Source organism: Camarhynchus parvulus, chromosome 1A (assembly GCF_901933205.1).
Source record: "Camarhynchus parvulus chromosome 1A, STF_HiC, whole genome shotgun sequence".
Lineage (NCBI taxonomy): Eukaryota > Metazoa > Chordata > Aves > Passeriformes > Thraupidae > Camarhynchus > Camarhynchus parvulus.
In genome coordinates, this window is record NC_044586.1 from 67,785,572 (window position 1) to 67,808,605 (window position 23,034).

A 23,034-nucleotide genomic window follows, 5' to 3' on the forward strand; every position below is an offset into this window, starting at 1 on the left:
TCTTGTTCCTGTTTCACCCATGCTCCTCCCACCTTGTTATCTGTATTGCTGCTATCTTCTGCTGGATAAGGGGTTTTTATTTTATATTTTAATTGTTTTTTCCCCCCAGGTGCCTCATCAGTGCTCCTGGCCAGAGCTGCCCATTAGCCAGTCTGCTGTCACTGTGGGCAAGCCTTTTCTCTGAGGGGGTGCACATGCTCATGCCAACTTTCTGGAACTTTCTGCTCCTCAGCACCACTCAGGAGGTCATGGAATCACAGACTGGGCTGGGTGGGAAGAGATCTGAAAGTTCCATCCCCTTTCTGTGGACAGCTTCCACCAGACCAAGTTGCTTCAAGCCCCATCCAGTCTGGTCTTGAAGAGGTCAATATTTCCTGAACCAGCAGCAATTCTGGATGCAGAATTGTCAGGCTCCAGCTGAAACCCTGCACAGACCCATTTCTGGTTCTCAGAACTACAGCGGAATCCAGTTAATCACTGTATTAATAGCGTGCAGGTAAAATTCCTGCATCTTATTTTGGACACATCCCTCATCTTCACAGTAGAACAAACAATCCCCAGCCACACCCAGCCTGAGATCTGCAGGAATTGGTCTCTGTGACCACCAGATGGGCCACGAGATGTGGCTGTGAAGCCCATTGCTGCGCTGTGCTGTGCCCTGGCACCCTGCCCTGCCTTCCCTCAGGCTCCCCCCACCTCTCAGCACTCCAGAGCCATCGTGGGTCTTTTCTGGATGATGTACGTGATCTGCTCTTTACTGCTGCTGGTTTTGGCAGCTCCTTTCGTTATTCTAACTGGCTTTGATGGGCAATTTCTGTCAGGAACTCCTCCCTCCCCTACACATCCACACACTCAGACACTTAACTTCAATCCCTGACCTCTCATTGCTGCCTTCATTATTGCTGTGAATTGTTTCTTGGCCTCGGTCCATTCCTTCTCCTTTTGGTTCCTCTACAGCTCAGCTAGTTTTATAGACTCCATCATTTTCCAGCCCAGTCTCTTTCACTGAAGGTCACTGAGAGCAAATTCTGGCAGATTCAGCCACAATGGAGTCGCCAGCCCTCCACCAGACACTTCAGCAATGGCCCGAGCGGATTTTTCTACGATTTTTCATATCCTCCAGATTTTTCTACATTTTTTCCATATTCTCCAGGTGTGGTACCACACATGCTTGTGGACCCCAAATTTAGACAACTCCCAGCATGCTCACTCCAGGAATCCTTTTCCAGGGGTCTTTGGCAAAAGAGCAAGAACAGTCCCACTCATGCTTTTTCCAGACCTTTTTCCAGGATGGATTCTATGGGCAGAAAAGCATGGTACTGGTCTTTTTATGGCCAAAGATTTCCTAAGCCAGGAGCATAAACATCACCAAAATGTCCCCTCTGCCCTCTCACTGTGATTTCTCTGCCTTGCAGGGGGTGTGGAGACAGGCACTTGGTGTTCTTTAAAATGATCTGAGCTGCTCTGCCAGATCTTCAGCTTGGGCAGAAGACCCCAAAATCTCCTGCAGGTGCTGACCAGTGTCCCCACACCAGCACCCAGCTGGAAGGTGACAATGGTTACTTGATCTGGGTTATCCTGGAATTTCACAGGGATGCATCAACTTTAGAAGGTGCCGGGAAAACTGTGCCTGAGTGAACCACACTCAATCCCACCCTGGCTGCAGTAATCCTTGCTTGCCTCTTTTCCAGCTCAGCTGGAAGAAGGAGCAGGGAAGGCAATTCTTCCAAGGGCTGTTCTTGTGCTCCAAGCACAGACGGGGCAGTTGGTGACCCCTGAAAACCCCAAAACATCTCTTTGCTCTTTGTGCAGAGCAAAGTCTCTGGATGGAGTTTGTCCATCTCCCAGCTCCCCTGTCCCCCCCCGGCCAGCAGCAATCTCTTACCCAGGTCCATGTCAGCAGCTTTGGGCCGGTGGGAGCAGGGCACGTTCTTGAAGATGGCATCCAGGATCTTCTCCTTGACCTGGGTGATGGTGTCGCAGTTGAGGATCTTCACCGGGATCTCGGGGCTGTTCACGTTGTCGGGGTTCACGCAGCTCAGCACCTGAGGGAGAGGCACCACACCTTGCACAGGGCACTGAAACCCTCTGGCTGCCCCCCCTTGAGGTGTCTGCATCCTACAGGAGGGGTCTAGGGTGCAGAAAATTGTTGTATTTATGGGGTGCCCCATCATTGGAGGGAGATGATTAATCTGACTCCATGTTCTTTGAAGGCTAATTTATTATTTTATGATACTGTCACCCTGTTTTTTTAAGATTTTCTAAGCCTTCTGATGTTGACATTTCTTGTAGCGAACTTTCTCACACACTTTCTGTAAATAACTCCTTGTTTTGCATTCCTTTATGGAAGAGGAGAAAGTTGATGGACTGTTGGTTTGTCCAGTGTCATTGGAGAGGTGGCACTGTCACCCTCCAATCCACTGTCACTCTTGAAAAACTATAAATGTTAGAATCAGAAAATAAACTTCCTTTTTTCTTCACCTTGAGAACAGCGGTGTGTGCTTGTGTTCTTTTCGTGTCCTATAGCGACATGATACTAGAATATATTAAAGAATTCTAAACTATACTAAAGAATACTAAAAGGATACAGACAGAAGGCTAGAAAGATACTAAAGAAAAACTCGTGACTCTTTCCAGACCCCTGACACCCTGATTGGTCATTAAGTCAAAACAATTCACATGAAACCAATGAAACCATCACCTGCTGGATAAAAAATCTCCAACCACATTCCAAAGCAGCAAAACATAGGAGAAGCAAATGAGATAATATTGTTTTCCCTTTTTTCTGAGACTTCTCGTCTTCCCATGAGAAACATCCTGGGCAAAGGGATTTTTCCAGAAAATGTGACTGCCACAAAAAATGGGTACCGAGGGTATTCCCTCCCTCACATGGGCACAGAGGTGTGGTTTCACCTGAGGGTGTCTTCATTGTATTAAATCATGGAGTCACAGAAGGGTTTGGGTTGCAAGGGGTCTCAATAATCAACTGATTCCACTCCCTGACATGGGTAGAGACACCTCCCACTGTCCCAGGTTGCTCCAAGACCCATCCAACCTGGCCTTGGGCTCTTCCAGGGATCCAGGGGCAGCCACAGCTTCTCTGGGCACCTCTAACCCTAACCCTCACCAGCCTCACAGGGAAGAATTTCTTTCTTAACAGCAGAAAACCCATGAACACCAGCTGAGTGCTTTCAGTAAAAAATGTTCATTGAGATGTCAAGGTGACCTAATTCAGGAGAGGCCTCCTTGCATTGCCACCGGGTTTTGATAATCCCAGGGAAAAGCTTTACGTTTGTCCATCTGCACAGCCATGGAGCTAAGGAGACCCTCCTCAGAAGAATGTTATTAATCTGAAATGCAGGGCTCCTTAAGAAATGAAACACAAAGCGACATCAGCAGCCTTTGCTTTCACATACAGAAGAAGAAAATCAACCCAGCTGGAGAGGCCTCTCTTTTCTCAGAAGGAAAATTTAATTTTCTCTGCTCTGTCCAAGAGTAAATGCAAAGCATGTGGTGAGGGGGGGATACCTTAAACACAGAGTATTTAACAGCAATCTCCCTGCCAAGCCTTGGCTGTGTCTCTGTTGGTCACTCTGCTCATTTCTGGTGGCACAAGTGTGAAGTCCATAAAGTTTTATAAACTTAGCATACCTTTGCACTTGAAAGGGGTGTTCAGTGATGCTCCAGGCTGTACATGGTCATTAAAATGTTCCTGTGGCACTTTTACAAGCGCAGATATGTTGGTTTTGGTGCCTCAGACAAATTTTCACTTGACTTAAATTCCCTTCTGTAGCATGCAAGAGGAGCTGGACTGTCCATCACTTTCCATCTATACCTCCTAAAATGCAGTGGGAACTCAAAAATGGGGTGAAATCCTATCAGCCTAATTACACACTGCCTCACCAGGCTCCCTTTGGTGATGTTGTGCTCAGCCAAGAGGGACTTGTGAAGATACTGCTTACAAAGAGCTCTGTGATCTTGCTGGATGAAAGGGGAGATGTAAATAGGAGATATTGATTAGATCATAATGCTATTATTTGTATGTCACTTCCAGAAGTATTGAAAAAGCATCAATTCAGATCATAATAACAGCACAGATTTACAGTTCTGGGGCACCTTTCATCTCAAAGGATCACAGAATTGTACACAAAACTGTTGAAATGAATCCAGTGTTGAAGGCCATTAGTTGGTGTTGTCCCCTGCAGCTCTCCTGGGTTATGCCCATTCCCAGCCCACAGGAACCTCTTCCTCTGCAAACTTCTTGGGTACCTCCAGAAAATGCCACCTGATTACTGAGAGCCTGCACTGGTGTTTAGTTTGTGATCTTAATGATCTTAAAGATGTTTTCCAGCCTAAATTATTCTATCACAGGGAAATGGAGAAGTGAGGGCAGCCAGGGACAGCTCTTTGGGGGTCACACCTGACTCTGGGGACCAAGTTACTCTCCAGGTTTCTCTCTCAGTGGTCTGAGCTCAGCTACAATAAGCTGGTGCCAGTCAGGGCAGGCTCTGTGTTGTGATGATTTCTGATACAAACAGCTGGATTTTGGGTCAGTTCCCCACAGAAGGCACTTGGTGTTCTTTAAAATGATCTGAGCTGCCCTGCCAGGCCAGCCTCTGGTGCAGAAGACCCCAAAATCTCCTGCAGGTGCTGAGTAATGTCCCCACACCAGCACCCAGCTGGAAGGTGACAACTTGATCTGGGTTATCCTGGAATTTCACAGGGATGCATCAACTTTAGAAGGTGTCAGGAAAACTGTGCCTGAGTGAACCACACTCAATCCCACCCTGGCTGCAGTAATCCTTGCTTGCCTCTTTTCCAGCTCAGCTGGAAGAAGGAGCAGGGAAGGCAATTCTTCCAAGGGCTGTTCTTGTGCTCCAAGCACAGACGGGGCAGTTGGTGACCCCTGAAAACCCCAAAACACCTCTGTGTTCATTACAATGACTGTCAAGGCTCTCCCTCCAACATTTTAGGGAATTCAAACCCCAGGTATGGAAGCCAACCCCATTCCCAGAGAACAGTGGCTTTGGCACATATTCCCCAGGCTTCACATCATCTTTCCAGTGGAGGTTTCCAGCTGTTCTCGTGTGGAGCATGAAACCTTTCTCCATACCCACACAACCCAGCCAGAAACAAATCCCACTGCTCTAGAAGTGCTGCTCAGAGACTTCAACACAATCTCTGATGTCAGCTGGTGGGCAAGAGACCCCTTGATGGGTTGTGTTCCTACAGGACTGCTCACTCTGAGGGAAGTTTTGTGTTTTGTGGATCTCCCAAATGCAGTGTTGCTGCTCCATCACCCCCCAGCTTCATCTGGGCTTCAGGGTCACTCAAGGATGTGACTGTTTGGGCACTGAGAGGACACCAGCACTGTTCTGTCCCTCACTGAGGTCTGTGTCCCATCAGGATGTGGGGTCAGCATGGATGGGAATGGAAGAGGGAGAACATGGAGAAGTTATCTCTGAGCCCTGCTCTCCCACTGACTCTGTGTGGCCTTGGGACATCTCATTTCTCTGGATTTCTGTTTATTGACCTTTTACTCCATCCTTGGGCAGTTTTTTTTTTTAATCTGTCATCTCTTCCAGCCATGAGCTGTCTCTGAGTGTCTGCAAAGCTTGGCTCAGCTAAGCCCCGATTTCCACTGCACATTAGTGGCATTTAAATAATGAAGGCACAGTTTGTGATTACTCCCATGGTGACCCTGGTTCTGAGGTTGTGTGGCTTTTCCTGAGACCAGGACATCTGTGCAGTTCCTGTCCCAGGGACAGAAATCCTTCTCTCACCTGTGTATTAGGCTGGAATGTTCCATGGGGTTTTAATATAATGAGGTTTGGTGGAGAAAAAGGAGAAAGACCTCAAAAAAGCCAGGCATAGGAAAGCATTCTGAGAGTTACAGAATTGTAGGATGGTTTGGGTTGGAAGGGCCTGAAAGATGATCTAATTCCACACCTCTGCCATGGGCAGGGACATTTTCCACCATCCCAGGCTGCTCCAAGCCCCATCCAACCTGGCCTTGGACACTCCCAGGGATCCAGGGGCAGCCACAGCTTCTCTGGGCACCGTGTGCCAGGGCCTCACCACCATTACAGGGTAGAATTTTTTGTCTAATTTCCAATCTAAACCTTCTCTCTTTCAGTTTGAAGTCATTCCCTCTTGCCGTGTCACTCCAGGCCTCTGTAAATATTCTCTCTCCATCTTTCTGTTGGAATTCCCGTATTGCAACCACTGAATCAGTTCTGGCTTTATTTCATTACTCTATATTTTTAATAAAAGATGTCAGGCAGCTCAAGGAAGGTAGAAGAAGGACAAAATAAAACAGAAATAAAGAGAAACAGAAACGAAGAACAATCCTATTCATATTCTGCTCCTTCCTAATCTCCTTCACCAGAGCTGATCTCTGTAAATCTGCTGAGATTCCTATCGGGGTATATTTGTCTGCTCTTGAGATGTAAGAGGGAGAGCTGATTATCATCAAACAGCACAAAGCCAGCAGAGGAGAGCTTTGTTCAGCCTGATGTATAATTACTACCCTTTGCTGGCTGCTTCAGATCAAGCCTAAAAGGATCGGGGGGATTTCCTTGGGTGAAAGTGATCGCTCTGTGGCTGCATTTTTTTCTCTTTTCTGCTCATTTTCTCCATGTGTGATCGGTCTTCTGAAATTTTAGACATCCACACATAACAGCAGAGAAGGAGCACTCTGCCAATTCAGTAGGAAAGTCACGTTTTTAATATGCAGAATACAACCATGGCCTTATTTAAGAATTAAGTCCACCCCCTCATCAGACTTGGATTCAATCAAAGCTCAGCTCTAGATTGGAGTTGAAGAACATGAAAGGGCATTTCTAGCACCAGCCTGCCTGGGCTAAAGTCTAAGACAGGTCTAAGACAGGTTAAGGTCTAAGACTTGGAACTAAATGATCTTTAGGGTCCCCTCCCAAACCACCCCACGATTCTGTGATTGGACACAGCCCTCAGAGGTATCTGGAGTTAAGTGAGATGAATCTCCCTCGTTTGAAAGTGCAAATAAAATAATCTGGTCAGTTTAGAGCATCTTCTGACTGTCCTAAAACTTGGGATTTGCTGAGAATAAAGATGGGAAATAGAAAAATTACAAGGATCATTGAGGGCTTAGAAAGTGTTCTTCATCCAGCAGAGACTTAGAGTGGATTTAATGCATCCAGGGAAGAATAAAGGCCCACAAACACTCTAAGAAGAGATATCTAATGCTCTTTAATTGATGCTCTTTAATCAAGTGGGAAGAGGATGTAATCTCAGAGCAGAAGCTAAAGCTGCACATGTGCAATGTGTATCTTGCCCCACGCAGACAATTCCATTCTGGGGGAAATGGCTCAGTGACAGGGATTGGTTTCCTTTCCCTTGAAATCTTTAAATCAAGTTCCTTTTTCTGTGACTTGTGCGCTCTCAGGAGGGAGGGCTGCACCAGCTCTAGAGCTGACCTGCACTGTGCACCTCTGACTATTCCTTGATGCTGAAATCCTCAACATTTTTAAATTTTCATACCCAGCCTTAGGCAGCATTACCCTACTAAAACACAAGAATAAATCACCCCAGAGGGTCAACCACTGGTTTCTGCTGTCTAAAGGCCCTTTAGGCATTGGAAAGTTGTGGATCAGCCCAGGGGAAGGTGTACCCAGAGCACTCACCAGGGTCTTGTAGTCGATCTGCTGTCGGATGAGCTTGTCCTCGCTCAGCGAGTACCGCGCCTCCCCCGTGATGGAGTCGATGGGGCCCTTCTCCATCTGCTGCTTGATGGCACAGAAAAGGGAGAAGAGAGGCTCTCCAGCACACTCCTGCAGGGATGAGAGGCAACCACCAGGTGAAACTACAGGCTGGAATTGAGAGTCCAGCCCGGGCATCCCAGGTTCACCATCCCAAATCACTCATGGTGGATATCAATGGGAACAAGTCCATCCCAACAGCACAGGAGCAGAGGTGACCCTCCACTTCCACAGAGTGCAACCAGCTCTTGGGCACATGGGGGACCCTTAGGGATGGTCCTGGGCAGTCCCAGGAGTTGCATGTGATGGTACAAAGCTCTTGGGCACATGGTGGGACCCTTAGGGATGATCTTGTGCAGCCCCAGGGGTTGGACTTGATGGTACAAAGCTCTTGGGCACATGGTGGGACCCTTAGGGATGATCTTGTGCAGCCCCAGGGGTTGGACTTGATGGTACAAAGCTCTGGGGCACATGGAGGGACCCTTAGGGATGGTCCTGTGCAGCCCCAGGAGCTGGACTTGATGGTACAAAGCTCTTGGGCAGATGGTGGGACCTTTGGGATGGTCCTGTGTGACCCCAGGAGCTGGACTTGATGGTACAAAGCTCTTGGGCAGATGGTGGGACCTTTGGGATGGTCCTGTGCAGCCCCAGGAGTTGCATTTGATGGTACAAAGCTCTTGGACACATGGTGGGACCCTTGGGGATGGTCCTGTGCAGCCCCAGGAGTTGCATTTGATGGTACAAAGCTCTTGGGCACATGGTGGGACCCTTAGGGATGGTCCTGTACAGCACCAGGGCTTGTACTTGATGATCCTTGTGGGTCCCTTCCACCTCAGCTTATTCTGTAACTCTGTGAATGTCCTGTCATGGTGTTGGTGTTCCCTGGCAATGCTGGGGCTGTTCTGGTGATTGCCACCAGGCCAGAGCTTTGCACTGGTGGGGCAGGTAGTGGGATGGGTCCCAAATGACCTGGAAGCAGGTTTTAAAGGGAGATGGATGGCTGGTGCCACATCCTGGGTGTCTGGGCAGAGTCCACAGACTCCCTGAGCACTCCTGCTGCAGGCAAACAGGAATTTGCAGGCAAACAGGAATTCTCAGGCCCAGATGTGCCCCTGGACCTGTGTGGAGGTGACAGAAGTGTGGGACTCGGCAGAGGACAGCAAAAAGCAGCCCCAGGCAGGCACAGCCCAGCTCATCTGTCCCTAATTTCTCCTCCTCATCGTTTCCACTCACTCTTCCCACACTTTTCCTCCCTTGCTGCACCCCGAGCTTTCTGCTCCTGCCTCCCTTCCCCTTCATCCCTCCCTCCTTCCTGCCCTCCTGCCCCTCTCCTCTCATCTCCCAGCTCAACCAGCCAGGTCATTTTCCTCTGGTGTAAATCCCAGCGAAAACAAGTTGATAATCGAGGCAAAGTGGCCCCTTTTTCAGTCCCTACACCTGTCTCCCACTTAATTAGCTTATCTGCCAGCAGCATATTGCTTCTGTGTGCCTGTCTCCTGCCCTTATCAGGCCTCTGTTCAGGCTAAGGCAAGAAGACAAGTAGCTGAGTGGGGTGAAAAAAGCCTATTATAAAAGCAGCTCTTTAGAGAGTCACCTCCTTATATCCTTTCCTTTCAGCTGAAAGCAGGGATCTGATACTGGAGTCACTGAAATTACCTTCCAGGGACCTTCAAAACTTTCCCATGTGCTCGTCCTTGAACTGGTTGTGCCTGGGGAAGGCTCAGGGGGATTGGGGTTTATTTGAACAGCCTCAAATTGCCTGGCAGAGGTGGTTATTGTGTCCAAATGAGGATGTGAGGTGGGAGGATATTTAGCAGCTGCAGTGGGAGTGGGGGAGAGGTGCAGAGCTCAGCTCCTTCCAGAAAGGCTGGCTCTGAGCTTGGCAGTTGTGATTCTTGAGGCTCAGTGTGGGTCCTGCAGGGGAAATTGGATCCCCCTGCAGTCAGTGGCAGGGCTCAAAGACTGAAAGGCTTTTTCAACTTCACAAAGCCCAAGGAGAGACCTTCCAGGAGGAATGAGAGAGCTCAGGGGCTGCCCCAAATCCTTCCACCTCAAGCTTTGCTGATGGGTGTCCCTCCACTCCTCGTGGGGCTGTGTCTCAGTGCTGCCTCTGAGCTGGGGTGGAAGGAGATCTCCATCCACTGTGCACTGGAAATATGGGTCACCACATGATGGAGACCTCAGCCTGCTGTTGAAAGGACAGCATTTTCCACACAGGTCTCAGACAGGCTCTGAAATCCTTCCCATTTCCACACTGACCCTTAGATCCCACCTCTGTACAAGAGAGGGACCAACAAGTTGCCTCTCTAACAAAGTGTCCCTCTTTGTTCTCCCTGGGTCAGAAAATAGCCCATCTCCTATTAGGCAGTGACCTCCTTTCAGAGGGAAAAAATAAAAGCCTTTAACTTGTTATCTGGGGAGTTTTCACCCCACGTGATCCTCACCAAGAAGAAATGCTTCAAAGCAGCTGTTTTTCCAGGCATGCTCCTCCTCTTACCTTGAGGAACTTGTAGAGGAGGAAGGTGAACCAGTTGGTGAGCATTTTCTCAGCCACAGACTCTGTCCTAAAGCAGAGGAAAAAGAGAATTGGAAATGAGTTTGTCATGCTGGTCCTATCAAAATATTGCACTTTTCCATCTTCCTGCCCAGTGGGAAGTCTGGCGTGGCACCATCAGGATTTAGCACATCCTAGGATCCCTGTTTTAGTTCTGGATTTAGGAAACCTGCAGGAAAACCCTTGGTGCCCTGTTGATTCTCCTGTGACTACAAGTCCCTGTGCGTGTCTGTTTTCCTGTGTCTCCAACAACAAGAAGGAGTTGATGACATTTGAGGGAATCTTCTCCAAAGAGCTCAGGGCGGATAAATCCATCAAATCTGAGGAGCTCAGAGCGAGGCCATATGTCAAGGAGGCTGGATAAATACTCAGGAGAGACAGATCTAAGGCTCTGGGGAGCAGTTATCTGGCACTGCCTATCTCCCTGGCATTTGGGAGTGATTACACTCCTCAGTGTGTCACTGTGGCACATACACAGAGCTCATCCTGCTGCCCTTGAGCAGTGTGTCCTCAATCAAACAAAAATCCATCTCGAGGCTTCAGGGTGAGCTTCTCCTGCAGAAACTTGTGCTGGCTTCAGCACATGCACTGGAGAGAAACAAGAGAAACCAAGAGAAATTTGGGGAAACCAAGAAAAAAGAAGAGTTCCTGCCTGGAGGAATTAAAGTGGGTCTCACCTAAGCCATGCAGAGGTTTTTCCTTGTTGTTGTTGTTGCTGCTCTCTGCCCAGAAAATCTCTCTGGGGCCATAAATGTCATGCAGGATGAACACTGGACACAGTGTTCATCTCCTTTCTTCTGTCAAACTTCTCCAAAACCTCAAAAGATTCCCTTTCACAGACTCATGGGGAGGGAAGGGAAGCACCAAGCTGAATCCAGCTGCTCCAAAGAGCTGTCTGAGGACCTCACACCACCATCTGACCCAAGGCACTGAGCTATTCACATGTTCTGTTCTGCTGCTGCCCAGTGCAGGACTTCCTTCCCTGACTTCTCCTGGTGCTCCCAGGGTTTGTAACACTGGATGTGCCTTCTTTGTTCACTGGCTCTCCTTCCAAAGGCCACAAATGATGTCCAGCAGAGAGGATTAGACTTAGAAAAGGGCTGGAGGAAGGAGAAAGAGGAAAGATGGGATGCTCAGAGTGAGCAAGAAGGGAAGACAGAGATGGAGAAAGGGGAAGGAAAAGGAGGAAATGAAGGGGGGAGGCAGTGCCATCCAGCATCACAGAAGAAGCACAGGCAGGAAGCCTGGGGACAGCTGGAGGGTGGTCACCAGCCAGGCTGTAGGGCTTGATCACATCAGCGAGTCAACTGACACCAAATTCCAGCCTCTGCCCCTGGCGTTGCTGCCCTGAATGCCAGGAAGTGCCTTCTGCTCCTTTTCTGCTGGTTCTCCACATTGGGCCATGTGCCAGATGAAAAATCCCCCCAGCCCAGCACGCACCGAGGTCTCCTCTGTGTCCAAGCTGTCCATTGTAATCAACTGGGGGCTCCTCAGAGTCAGCTCTGAGCTGTGGCAAAGGCCACTCATCTCCAAAAACACCCCCTGATTTTATGTAGGGTCCTTGAACCTGGAGGGTTGGTCCAGTCTGTGAAAGGGAGATGGATCTGATCCTAAAGGCAGAAGAGGGAGCACTTCCCTAGGCAAGGAAAGGACATTAATTACAGAGCTGTAGATTCCAAACTTGAGGTTTCCCCCAGAACTGTGGAGTTTAGACCTTAGACCAGGCCAAGAAGCATCAATTCAAACATGTTCCCTGTATGAAACCAGTTCTGTTGTCCCTCTCTTCTGCTGATTTCCACTAACTCCCAGCTCTAGGAGAGAAATGAGATCCCAAAATGCAGCTGAAGACTCTCCAGGTGTCTGTAGTTAACTCAGGACAAGAAACAAAGCTGGGAAATCCATCTCCCAGGCAGGAGATGGAAGCTGACATCCTCTCACCAGGGATTTAATAGACCATATATGTGATATTCCTATACACAACGTGATCAGAGTTTTCAGATTAAAAGGAAATGTAAGCATAAATTAACTTAATTGTAAGCATGCAAAGAGCCCAAAATAAGGATTGAGCTTTTTCTCTCCTTGTGAAACTTTCTGGAGGATCCACATGAAAATCCATAAGTGGATTCATTCTGTAAATTTTGATCATTGACTACTTTTTGGTTAGGGAGAAGACGGAGCAAGATCTACATGTCCAAAGATGATTATGATGTTTATGTGGGCACTGTGGGAAACAGTAAAGGTAAGAAGACTTCCAGAAAGCTGTAAAAGCAGGACTTAGAAACAGAAAGAACAGAAAACTTAGAGCTAGCTGCAGCTGAAAGTCTAAAAGTAGAAAAAGTTAAAATAATACAAGCAAGCAAGGACCATGAAACAATAGCTTGAGTTTTAGGCTTGGCTAAGACAGACCTTAAGACTGCAGAAAAAATATTCTTAGCAAGATAGTAGAAGGTTTCAAGCTTAATAATGGTTTAGGTAGAAGGTTTTAAGCTTAATTGTGTATTGCTAATAGAAAGCATACAAGCAAGCACTGTGTGAAGCAGGTGTACATGTGCTTTTAGTAACTGGCTAGAAAAATTGTGTGTAAGTTTAGCAATACGCTATTGGCTAGAAAGTTTTTAAAATACTCTGTAACAAAGTGTCTTAGGTTGGAAATGGGTGGGTGTATTCTATTCCCATCTGTTAGAGGAGGAGAAGTTATTTGCTGTTCATGGGGCAGTTTTTTCTTTATCTCTGCCACAGCCAGCCCCCTCCCTCCAGGAGATCTCTGCTGTCCATGGCCACTGAGTGTCCCTGCAGGGCTGATCCAATTCCAGCATCCCATGGGGAGATGCTGCGCCCAGGGGAGGAGCCAAGCATTCCTACCTGGATCCAATCTGAGCCTGGAGCAGCACAGCAGCCTTTGCCCACTGCATTGCCAGAGGAGCAGCTTTCTGCTGCCCTGCATTGCCAGAGGGAGCCCAGACCCATCTGCAGCAGCCCTGGAGCTGCAGAGGAAAACTCCCCCCTTGTGCAGGATCCCTGCTCCAGCAGCAGCACAGCTGGCACTGCAGGAGGGCTGAGCCCCCATGGGATGGGGCTGTGCCACCCCCTGACACACAGGGGGCAGCTCCTGCTCTCACTCTCCCAGTGGGTTGGTTTGTTTTTACTATTGCATTTGTATTTTTAATTTTCCTAGTAACGAACTGTAATTCCTATTCCCATATCTTTGCCTGAGAGCCTTTTAACTTCAAAATTATAATAATTTGGAGGGAGGGGTTTTGCATTTTCCATTTCAGGAGAGGCTCCTTCCTTCCTTAGCAGACAGTCTTTTCAAACCAAGACACAAAGAAATCTTGGACTCCTGCTGGTTGTACATCAGCTACTGCCATCTTCCAATTGTTCTCAAAAATGTAATGAGGCTGCAATAAAGCTCAAGGAACATCTCCCAGGCGCTCCCATCCTGTTCATGAAAAACCCCAACACAGGCACAGCCCTCCCAGCCCAGCTCCCTTGGTGCCCAGACATCCTTACCTCCGGAGCAGCAGCTTGGGGTGGTTCTTGCTCTCCAGGTTCTTGTCGATGAGGTCGGCCAGGAGCTGTTTGAGGACGTCGGTGGCATACTCCAGCTTGCTCTGCAGCACCGTCATGATCAGCGAGGCCACGTTGCCGCGGTCGCGCATGGAGAAGCTGCGCTGCGACTCCAGCGTGCGGATGAAGGACAGCAGGAACACCTTGTTGTTGATGAGCTGGGCAAAGAGCTTCAGGCCCTTCTCCACCCGTTCCTGACGGTAGCCAGGGACCTGTGCAAGAAGAAAGGGAGTTTCCCAGGTTTTGTGTTGCTGGAATGGCTCTCGAGGTATTAAAAGTCTCCTTTTCCCAGCCCTGCGACCAAAGAAGAAGTCAAGATTCCTCAGCTCTGGTTTTCAAGGTTGTTTATTTTTTCTTTTCTTCTTTATTTTTCTTTTCTATTCCATTCTTTTTCTGACCTGCTGAGATCTGTCCAGCAGGTCGGGTTGTGGCACAGCCCCTGCCCTTGGGGTGGTGTTGGCTTTTTATACTAAGAACTACGTGTACTTTATTTACAATAATTTTCCAACACCTATCACCTATGTTAGACAGTCTGTCTCTACCCTAAACCAATCCAGAAGTGTCACTGTCACAGCAGAAGATGGAGGACAAGAAGAAGGAGAAGAAGGACAGGACACACCCAGATTCCTCCATCTTGCCTCTTGAACTCCCATTCTAAAACCTCAAAATTCTACTTTTTCACCCTGTGACAAATTCACTATCATTCTGCCCAAACTCTTGTGGCTTGTAACTCCTCACACAAAGTTGGTAATTGTTTCCATGGGCTAAAATTGAGGGCACAGGTGTTTGTGACTCTGTGCCAAGGTCTCTGAGCCCCCTGCCAGGGTCTGGAGTCCTCCAGGGCAGCCAGAGGAATATCCTGGGTTCCAACGGGAGTTTTTCCCTTTTCCTCATTTTCCCACTGTCAAATGTCCTGTTGTTATTCTCTCTTTGCTCTCATCCCTCCAGCTCCTCAGCTAGGGAAAGAAAGGAAGGGAATTCATACATCATCTAAAGATTAGGAAGTCTGAGAAGACTCCCGGCCATGTCCAGATGATGTTTTCAGTCCTGTGTTCCCCTCTCTGATCAGTTCATCTGTGGCAGCAGAAACACAACTTTCCCAGGCTCTGTTATGGGAAAGGCTGTGAGAAGATCAGAGAAAAGAATGATAAACCATTCTTATCTTCACTTGCTGCACCTGGTATTGTGAACATGTGGAATGTGTTATGGAGATGTGTTTGTTGTTTACCAAAGGGCAGTTTCTTAATTAGCCAGTGGTGATGGTGTTTTAATTAGAGGACAACTTAGGTCTACCTGTAGTGAACTAGGGTATAAAAGTATGGGTTTCTTAATAAAGATTGTTATGATCAGCCTTCTGAAATGCATGGGTTCTGTGCTGATTATTACACAGCCAGGGGCCCACTTGTGTTAAAATGCCAAATGTGGGTGGTTATTAATTCATATATGCCTTGGTGACATGTGTTGCTCTGTGGTGAGACCCTCCAGCTTCCAAAAAAGGTTTTCAAGGGCTTTCAATACATCCAAAAGGGATTTCCGTGCCTAAATGTGTCATTGTGCCACGTTATATTTTCATTTTAGTCAGACTGAAGTCTTACTCTGATTTCATCCAAGACTTCTTTCTCATTCCTGAAAGAATCCTGCTTGCAGAGGTTTGGGGTTCAGCTTTAGGGAGCTGGGAGAGGCAGCAAGAGAGTGGATGTTAAACAGAGCCCAGTGTGAGGGTTTGAGGAGATGAAGAGGCAGTGAGGCAGTGGCTGAGATGGTGACCATGGAACTGGGCCTTGTTTTGAAGAGCAAGACAGGTGAAGGTGTGAGAGGACACCCTGAGCTCCAGCAGAACCCTTGGGTTTGGGAGCTGAGGTGTTTTGGGGACAGAGTGATTGATAAGTCTCATATTTCTCAGCTGTGAGATGCTGATGAACTCGTTTTTATATGGAACAATTTATATGGACCTCAGTGCTGGACCTTGGGCTCCACAGAGGTCTTTTTGATCCTTCTGGCTCTAGGCAAAGATGGAACCTAAATAGAGAACCCCAAACTCATCCCTCCACTTGCTGAAGTTGTCTCAGCCCTTGAAAACTTTTCTTGGAAGCTGGAGGGTCTCACCATAGAGCAACACATGTCACCAAGTCATATATGAATTAATAACTACCCAAATTTGGCACTTTAATTCAAAATAAGTTGGCTTGCTTAAACAGCCAAGCAATACAAGGCCCCTTATAGAGTTGTTACTTTTTAATTCTGGAAATTAGAGTTCTGAACTCTTTTTGCATCCAACAAATAAATTACTTCCTAAATAGATTGAGGCAACCAACCAACCAATAAACCACCACCACCCATCCCGCCAATAATTATTTTTAACTCACTCGCTTGAACATTTAATATTGTCTGTCCCAGGGTTATTATGGAGAATTAAAACAAAATAACAAGAAAAGTATTTTGTGCTGCATCTGGAAGCAGTTAATTAGCAAATGAACTGGAAATAAGTAAGACCTTCTCACTGTGGGATCTGTGCTGGGGCCTTTTGCAATAAATAGCAATTCCTTCTGGGTGCTACAGAGAAGGGAGCAGAATGGGAGTTGCCTTCACATTGGTAGCCAAAGATGCTGACACTGAGAGAGCTGGGGAAGCTTTACAAAGGATTAAGGGGAAAAAAACCCCCAACAAATGGAATGAAAGGAAGAAGAGATCAAAGGTGTTGGATTGAAACATTAGCTCAGTGTGTATCTACATAGGGGAGCATCCGTGTTAAGACCTCTGCAGGGGTCAGATGCTGTTCTGTGATCAGCTGGATGGGGTTAATGAATGTAGGGATGGAAATTGGCTGTGGGGATGAGGGAAGTGTTTGTGTGTGCACATGTGTGAGAGGGAGGTTCAGCACCCCTCGTTTGTTGGAGCTGCTCATCCTGAGGGAAAGCAGCTGGATGCCCCTCACCCTGCACTCCAAATCTGTATGGTAGCTACGTGTAACTCAGCCTCCTGCCCAGCCCCACAAGCCCTCCTTGCTGACAGATCAGGTTTTTTAATGTCTCTCTCCACACAGTTGGATGAATTTTGGCTCTTCCCAGTGGCAGGAGCAAAGCCGAGCAGGCATCTCTGATTACACAGCCAGCCAAGCGTGGGCCTGCCTGTGCCAGCTCCTGTTCCTCCTTCCTGCCAACCAAGCCCAGGCCTGGCCTCCAGCAATCTCCCAGGCCCATGCCAGAACCTCTCTGGAGCTCAGAGCCTGCCAAAGGCTTTGCAGAGAGCTCAGCCAACACCTTGGCCATGGTGTGGCTCCTGATTCTCTAGCCCAGGTATTCCTAGAGCAGAGCCTGTCCATCTGCCAGAGCCTGGAGCAGATTTTAGCCTGGCAGACCTCACCTGGGCTCCCATCAAGCTCCTGTTACCACTCAGGTGATACAGGCTCTGTGTAGACCCCAAGATTTGTGAACAATGCCTCACAAATCTCCATCCAGAGCATTGGGGTGGAGAAGGAAGATGTGGGCAGGGTATGGACAGACTGACACTGTGGTTTTCTGACCTCTCTGCAAACCAGAATGCAGCAGAGGTGAACCTCCCTCAGTGGCAAGGGGTTATTTTTATAGGGGTGTGTTATTTTTATAGGGATTGCCACAAAGAAAACCTGGCCTCGTAGCAATGTGAGGGTCATGCAAAGCTGGATGACACAGGCAAACATGCTCCTCTGTCACACAACAGGTTTTCCTTGCCCCTGCATGGCAGAAAATATTAAATCCAGTCTAAAACTCAAGGCACAGAAGGGTTAAGACCAAAGAGAAGCTTAATTGAGTAGACCTATGATTTATGAGTTTTCCAAATACGTGAGTGATCAGACAGAATTTAGCAGGTAACAAGTGACAGGATGAGAGGAAACGGCCTTAAAGTTGTCCCAGGGGAGGTTTAGATTGAAAATTAGGAAAAATTCCTTCACTGAAAGGATGAAAGATGGTGGAACAAGCTGTCCAGAGGAGTTGTGGCATCACAATCCCTAGAGGTTTTCCAAAAGTGTGTGGATGTCACACAGGGGGACATGGTTTAGTGATGGAGTGGACAGCATTGGGTTGATGATTGGAATTGATGGTCTTAGAGGTATTTTACAACCTAAATGATAACATGATCTAAGACAACAGCAAACTTTTCCCCTTTCAACCCAGAATTTTAATAAGGACCTGTTTCCCCCCTTATAAAGTCATCACATTCCTACCACTGACACAGAATCTCTGGAATTCAGGACTGAACAGAGAGGCATGAGAGGAGCTAGAAACAGGAAATGTTGTTGTTTTACCTCCAAATCCCTCAGGACTGGATGATCTTCAATGCCAGGGAAAAGCACTCTCATCGTGTAGGTTCGGTAGTCGAGGAAAGGGATCCCAGCTCCATCCAGGTCACTCGTCAGCTCATGGATGTCTGTCTGCAGCTCTGCAAAGGCTGGCACAAAAACAGAACAACTCAGGGAGCAGTGAAAGCCCAGATCAGCCTCACCAGAATGGGAAAAACCCCTGATCCTCATGAATGAGAATAAGGCAACATGTGGAGAGGAAGAAGGTGGATGAGAGCAGGGTCACCTTTCCCACAACACAGCCTTTCCCCAGGGATGTGTGCCAAGGCTTTCTGTGGGTTTTGAATTATCAAATCCAGTCAGGAGAGGATTGGGTGAGAGAAAGCCTGAACTTTCCTGAACTCTAGGAGAGGGTGGAGAAAGTCTGAACTAAGGGAAGACAAGGAAAGTCAGATTAGATCCAGACTCGAGCCACACCCACGGGGTTCAACACCGTAGTTCAACACCGTGATTTTGGCTCGAAGCTTTATGACTGGATGTCTCCCTTCTACCAATACTGACACATCCTGCCTCCCTCAGCCTACCTTCTTTGCACTCCAGGGCCACCCTGGACTCCAGGTTGTCCATCTGCATCTGCAGGCGCTTGAGGGTGAGGTCGCTCTCCCTGGACTTGCGCTTGTAGGCGATCAGCACGGCCACAATGAAGATGATGAGCAGCCCGCCGGCCACCGCGATGCTGACGATGGCTGGCAAGCTCAGAGGGCTGTCTGGGGAGATGTAGACCATCCCTGGGGAGAACTCCATCCCTCCTACACGAGCCTAGAGGGAAAGCAGCAGAGAGCTGCACTGAGACTGTCAAACGAGCAGGAGCACAGAGAAGCTCTGTCATTGTCACTCTCTGTCACCCTCCTGGCTGAGGGTGAATGGTGACATCCCTGTGTCTCCCAAGCCAAAAGGGGAGGTATTTGGATATGGAACAGCTTAAAAACACTTGAAATGATAGAATTACCTCTGTTGGCAGTCACCATGAACCCAGCCACAAAAGGACTTGTGGTGAGACCAGTCACCAGTCACAATTTCTCCATATCAGTATGGATTTCATTCTGGACTTTTCCTTCCCCATCCTGATATGTTGTATGGGGCACTGATGTCACTCAGGCCCAAAATACACCCAGAAAACAGAGCTCAAGGTATGGTTTGATTGGGTCCTAACCCCACAATGGGGCAGAGAAGACCTGACCCATGGAGTACAGTGGGACTGCAGAAATCAGAGTCATTATTTTCTTTTGACTCTCCCACCAGATAAAACTGTACTTGGGAGCCTCTGGGATAGTGAAGATCCACCACAAACCCCACAAAGCCTGGCCCATTCCCTTTACAACCCCTGTCTTAGGCACACATTGTCAGGGTGACTGCAGATGTGCGCCAGTAGGAGTTGAACACAGCTTTTTGTTCTCCATCTACTTCCAGAGGTTTCCAGAGCTGCTTCCAGCCTCTGGAAGAAGCTGCTGTGAAAGGGCCTTGGTTTTAACAACCAGAAAGAAACCCTGCAAGCACTTCTGAGCAAAATGTTCTGCTGAAGCAAGTCCCTTAGAGCCCTTTTCTACAACATGAACACCACTCCCAGCAGGAATCCCACAGGATACCACTGGCTTCAGGCTACTGCAAGGCTGTTCAAAGCTATTTGTAGAGTAGGCAAAGCTTGAGTGGTGGGAGAAAAGCTCTGCTGGCCAGCCTGAAGTATAAAAAGGCTCCTAGGGGTGTGTTGTGGTTTGGAAATGCTGGTTGTAGGTCAGCAGAAAGCTGGGAAGGTGCCATGCAAAGAGCTTGAAGGATGATGAGCTCCATCACTTCACCCCAGCTGAGCTGTGTCACAGAGAGGCACAGCTGGCCCTGCACAAAGGGCAAACTTATTGCCAGGCAGAAATGCAATTAAGACCCCAGGAATGACTGTTTCCTGCTCCCATTGCACCTGGGACCACTGCAGTGTGGAATTAAACTGTTTTCTTCCTTCGTTGTGAGGAGTTCTCCCTCAAATTTCCTCACGTTTCTCCCCCACACCCCAGCCTGGTGTTCAGCATTGTCCTGCATCCCACCGGCTCTCAGTTCATCTCCATCCTGCCTGGACACTTATTAATCCCAGGGCTTCCCCCATCTCAGCTCAGACACCTACTCAGGTTTCCTCTCGAGGCTGCAGAGGAAGAAACTGGCCCAGCTGGAGCCAGCAGAAGGGACTACAGAGCAGAATCATGAATTAATGAATTTTCCCAGGTGCTCTCCACCCCAACCCTTTCTGAGACATGAATCTCAGTGACTTTACCATCTCCTAGAAGTTACTGCAGCCCCAGTTATAGCCTCAGGGAAGAAGGTTGTTTTGCTCCACCACCAGGTGTAGGCTGCTCCTCAGTAGCCAAAGAGACACAACTACAACCCTTATGTCATGGACAAGAGCAAAGTGAATGTCTGAAAACAGCTAATTTCCATCCATTCCTCTCATGCCATTTTGGGAGGGGGTCTGGAGAGATGAAATGTCCACAATGAAAAACAAAACTAGTCCTAAACTCATCTCTTCAGGTAACAGTTTCAAGATGATCAATTGCTACCATGACACTGATGGCTTGTAGAACATTTTCAGTGGCCAAAGAACCTCAGACACACAGTTGGGATGCAGCAGTAATGAGTTTTCCCATCTATTCAAGATACAAGATCCAAGATCCAACTTACTTATAAATCCTGAGTTTTGTTGTTGGAATGTGGCCTGCTCAGCTGAGAAGGCAACCTGCCAAAATCACATCCTGATCCATGCACTGGAAGGTTTTCCCTTTTGCCCTAGACCACTGTCCCAAAATTTTCTCACAGCTCACATGCTTTCCTTCCTGTCAGTAGATCAATAAATTGCTTAATTCTTTTTCATTTTCTCTTTCTCCAAGCCCTGCAGTCAGACGAGTCCATTCAAGGAATATCAGACTAGACTCAGACAACCCCAATCCCAAATCCCAGTGCAGATCCATCCTCAAAGCTGGAAGAACAGCCCCTCTCCACGGGTGGGATTTCTGTCACCAAATGTTCCGCGTGCACATCCGAGTTCGACACTGCAGCATGATTCCAGAGCCAACAAAGAGAAAAAACACTTTCAGGATGTGATTTATGCGAGCTGCTCCCGACACCTTTGACATTGGGATGAGGCATTTCATTCAGTGGAAGTTCCCATTTCTCTCCATTCATGAAAAGGGGATCTGAGCTCCAAAAGAGCCAATGTTCAAAGTCAGGCCCGGTGTGTTCCCCTTCAAAGGTGGTTTCATCACTGGGAAGGTCTCGCAATCCACAAGTGAAGCTGCCATGATCTGAGGGAATCTGCCTCTTGAAGAAGAAAGCCTACGAGGCTGCAGTGTTATTGTGAGCTTTTAAAAGGAACACCAGAAAACATGCACATACAGCTGTCCTTTACTTCTTAATCCACCTAGTGGTTCTGGAGGAAGCTATCTTTACCTTCCAGAAGACTGACCATGAACCCACCAAGGAGCAACAATCTGGCCGTTTTAAAAGACTATTAATCAGGAATTTGTCCTAAATTAGACTAAATGTTCTAAATGTTTTCTCCAATGGAGTCTTAGTGACCACCTGTAGGAGTTCAGGAGTTCTGAAGGAGTGTCTTTCCTGGTGCAAATTTGGCCAAATAAAATTATCCCTCTAAGGATGTGATGAATCATGCCCTGACCTTCAGCTGCTGCATTTGACCATCTCTCCATTCATTATACAGAGTCTGGTGCACTTTCCAGCCTGTGTCAGAAACCAAGAAACCTTCAGATGTGTTCCACATCTTCCCTGCAGACCTTCTCTGGTGTAGCCTCTCGTGGATCTTCCTTACATCTCTTTCTTTTCCTTGGAAAAACTTGCCTCTGAGTTTTAGTCAATCTTTTAACCATCACCCAGGCCTTTTATTTCTTTGCTATTTTTTTTCAAATACTTAACTCTGTCATTGTGTAAAAGACAGCTCAAAATCAGACAGCTCAAAAGAAGACAGATCAAAAACGTGTTGACATCAACGTGTGTCATTGCCACTGCTGCTTCACTTAGAAATAATCTCTGTGTTGAACCAGTTGATTCATTCCCATGGCTCTCTCTCAGTTTATGCCACCTCACTTTCCAAGAAATGGTTTGTTCAACAATTTCCTCAAGGTCAGAGAGTAAATCTTTGGCAAAATCGGGAGGAGGAACTTCTATCAGTTATCCTGGGCATCAGAGAGATGATTTGATGCCTTGGGAAGGCTGAGCTAGAACAGAGGCTAGATGGAGTTAAAGAATAAAGCAGGGATTTATGAAAAGGATCTCCTCCATGGATCCACCTTGGGCAGCACAAGAGCCCAGCCAGGGCTGCACCCAAGATGAACCAAAATGGCCCCAAAATGCACGAGTGCTCCCGGGGTCTCTCCCTGGGATCAGTTCTGCTCCATTTGTATCTTGCAGTTCATTGTCCCATTCCAGCTTTAGCCCCTGCAGTCCCACCCTGCTTGTTCTTCTCTCTCCAGCCCACGGTGTTTGTGCTCCTGGGCTGAGATTTGGGTCATTTGTCCTTGGTGCCCAGCTGGAGCAGGAATTGTTTTGTCTCCCTGCTCTGGGCACAGAGCTCACCATCCCACAATATGAAGCTCAGAACTGCACACTAAAGCAGCACAGAATGTGAAAAATATAAAAGCTAAACCTGAGGCATCAGTTTGTGTGAAACATGGTCCCAGCCTGAGCAGCAGAGATGCTGTGCCATGCTGGACGAGGCATTTTCCAGCCCCAGGTTCCAGATGCAAAGTCCATCCTTGAGCACCTCCATCATCTTCCCAGTTTCCCAGCAGTATCCCTCGTTTGACCAGCATAAAAATAAAAAACAATCACAAAAGGAT

At 47.8% G+C, this 23,034-nt stretch overlaps 1 protein-coding gene across 2 annotated transcripts in view; it reads right to left on the reverse strand.

Moving 5' to 3' along the window:
- The window catches only part of PLXNA4 (plexin A4), a 515,162-nt gene that overhangs the window by 38,366 nt on the left and 453,762 nt on the right, over window positions 1-23,034 (reverse strand). For both annotated transcript variants that reach the window (XM_030960692.1, XM_030960691.1), the window contains exons 20-25: window positions 18,724-18,958; window positions 18,146-18,288; window positions 13,804-14,072; window positions 10,237-10,303; window positions 7,665-7,811; window positions 1,886-2,045 (exon numbers count right to left, since the gene is read on the reverse strand). In XM_030960692.1, the coding sequence (XP_030816552.1) occupies window positions 1,886-2,045; window positions 7,665-7,811; window positions 10,237-10,303; window positions 13,804-14,072; window positions 18,146-18,288; window positions 18,724-18,958 (1,021 nt within the window). The remainder of the gene's footprint in view (window positions 1-1,885; window positions 2,046-7,664; window positions 7,812-10,236; window positions 10,304-13,803; window positions 14,073-18,145; window positions 18,289-18,723; window positions 18,959-23,034) is intronic.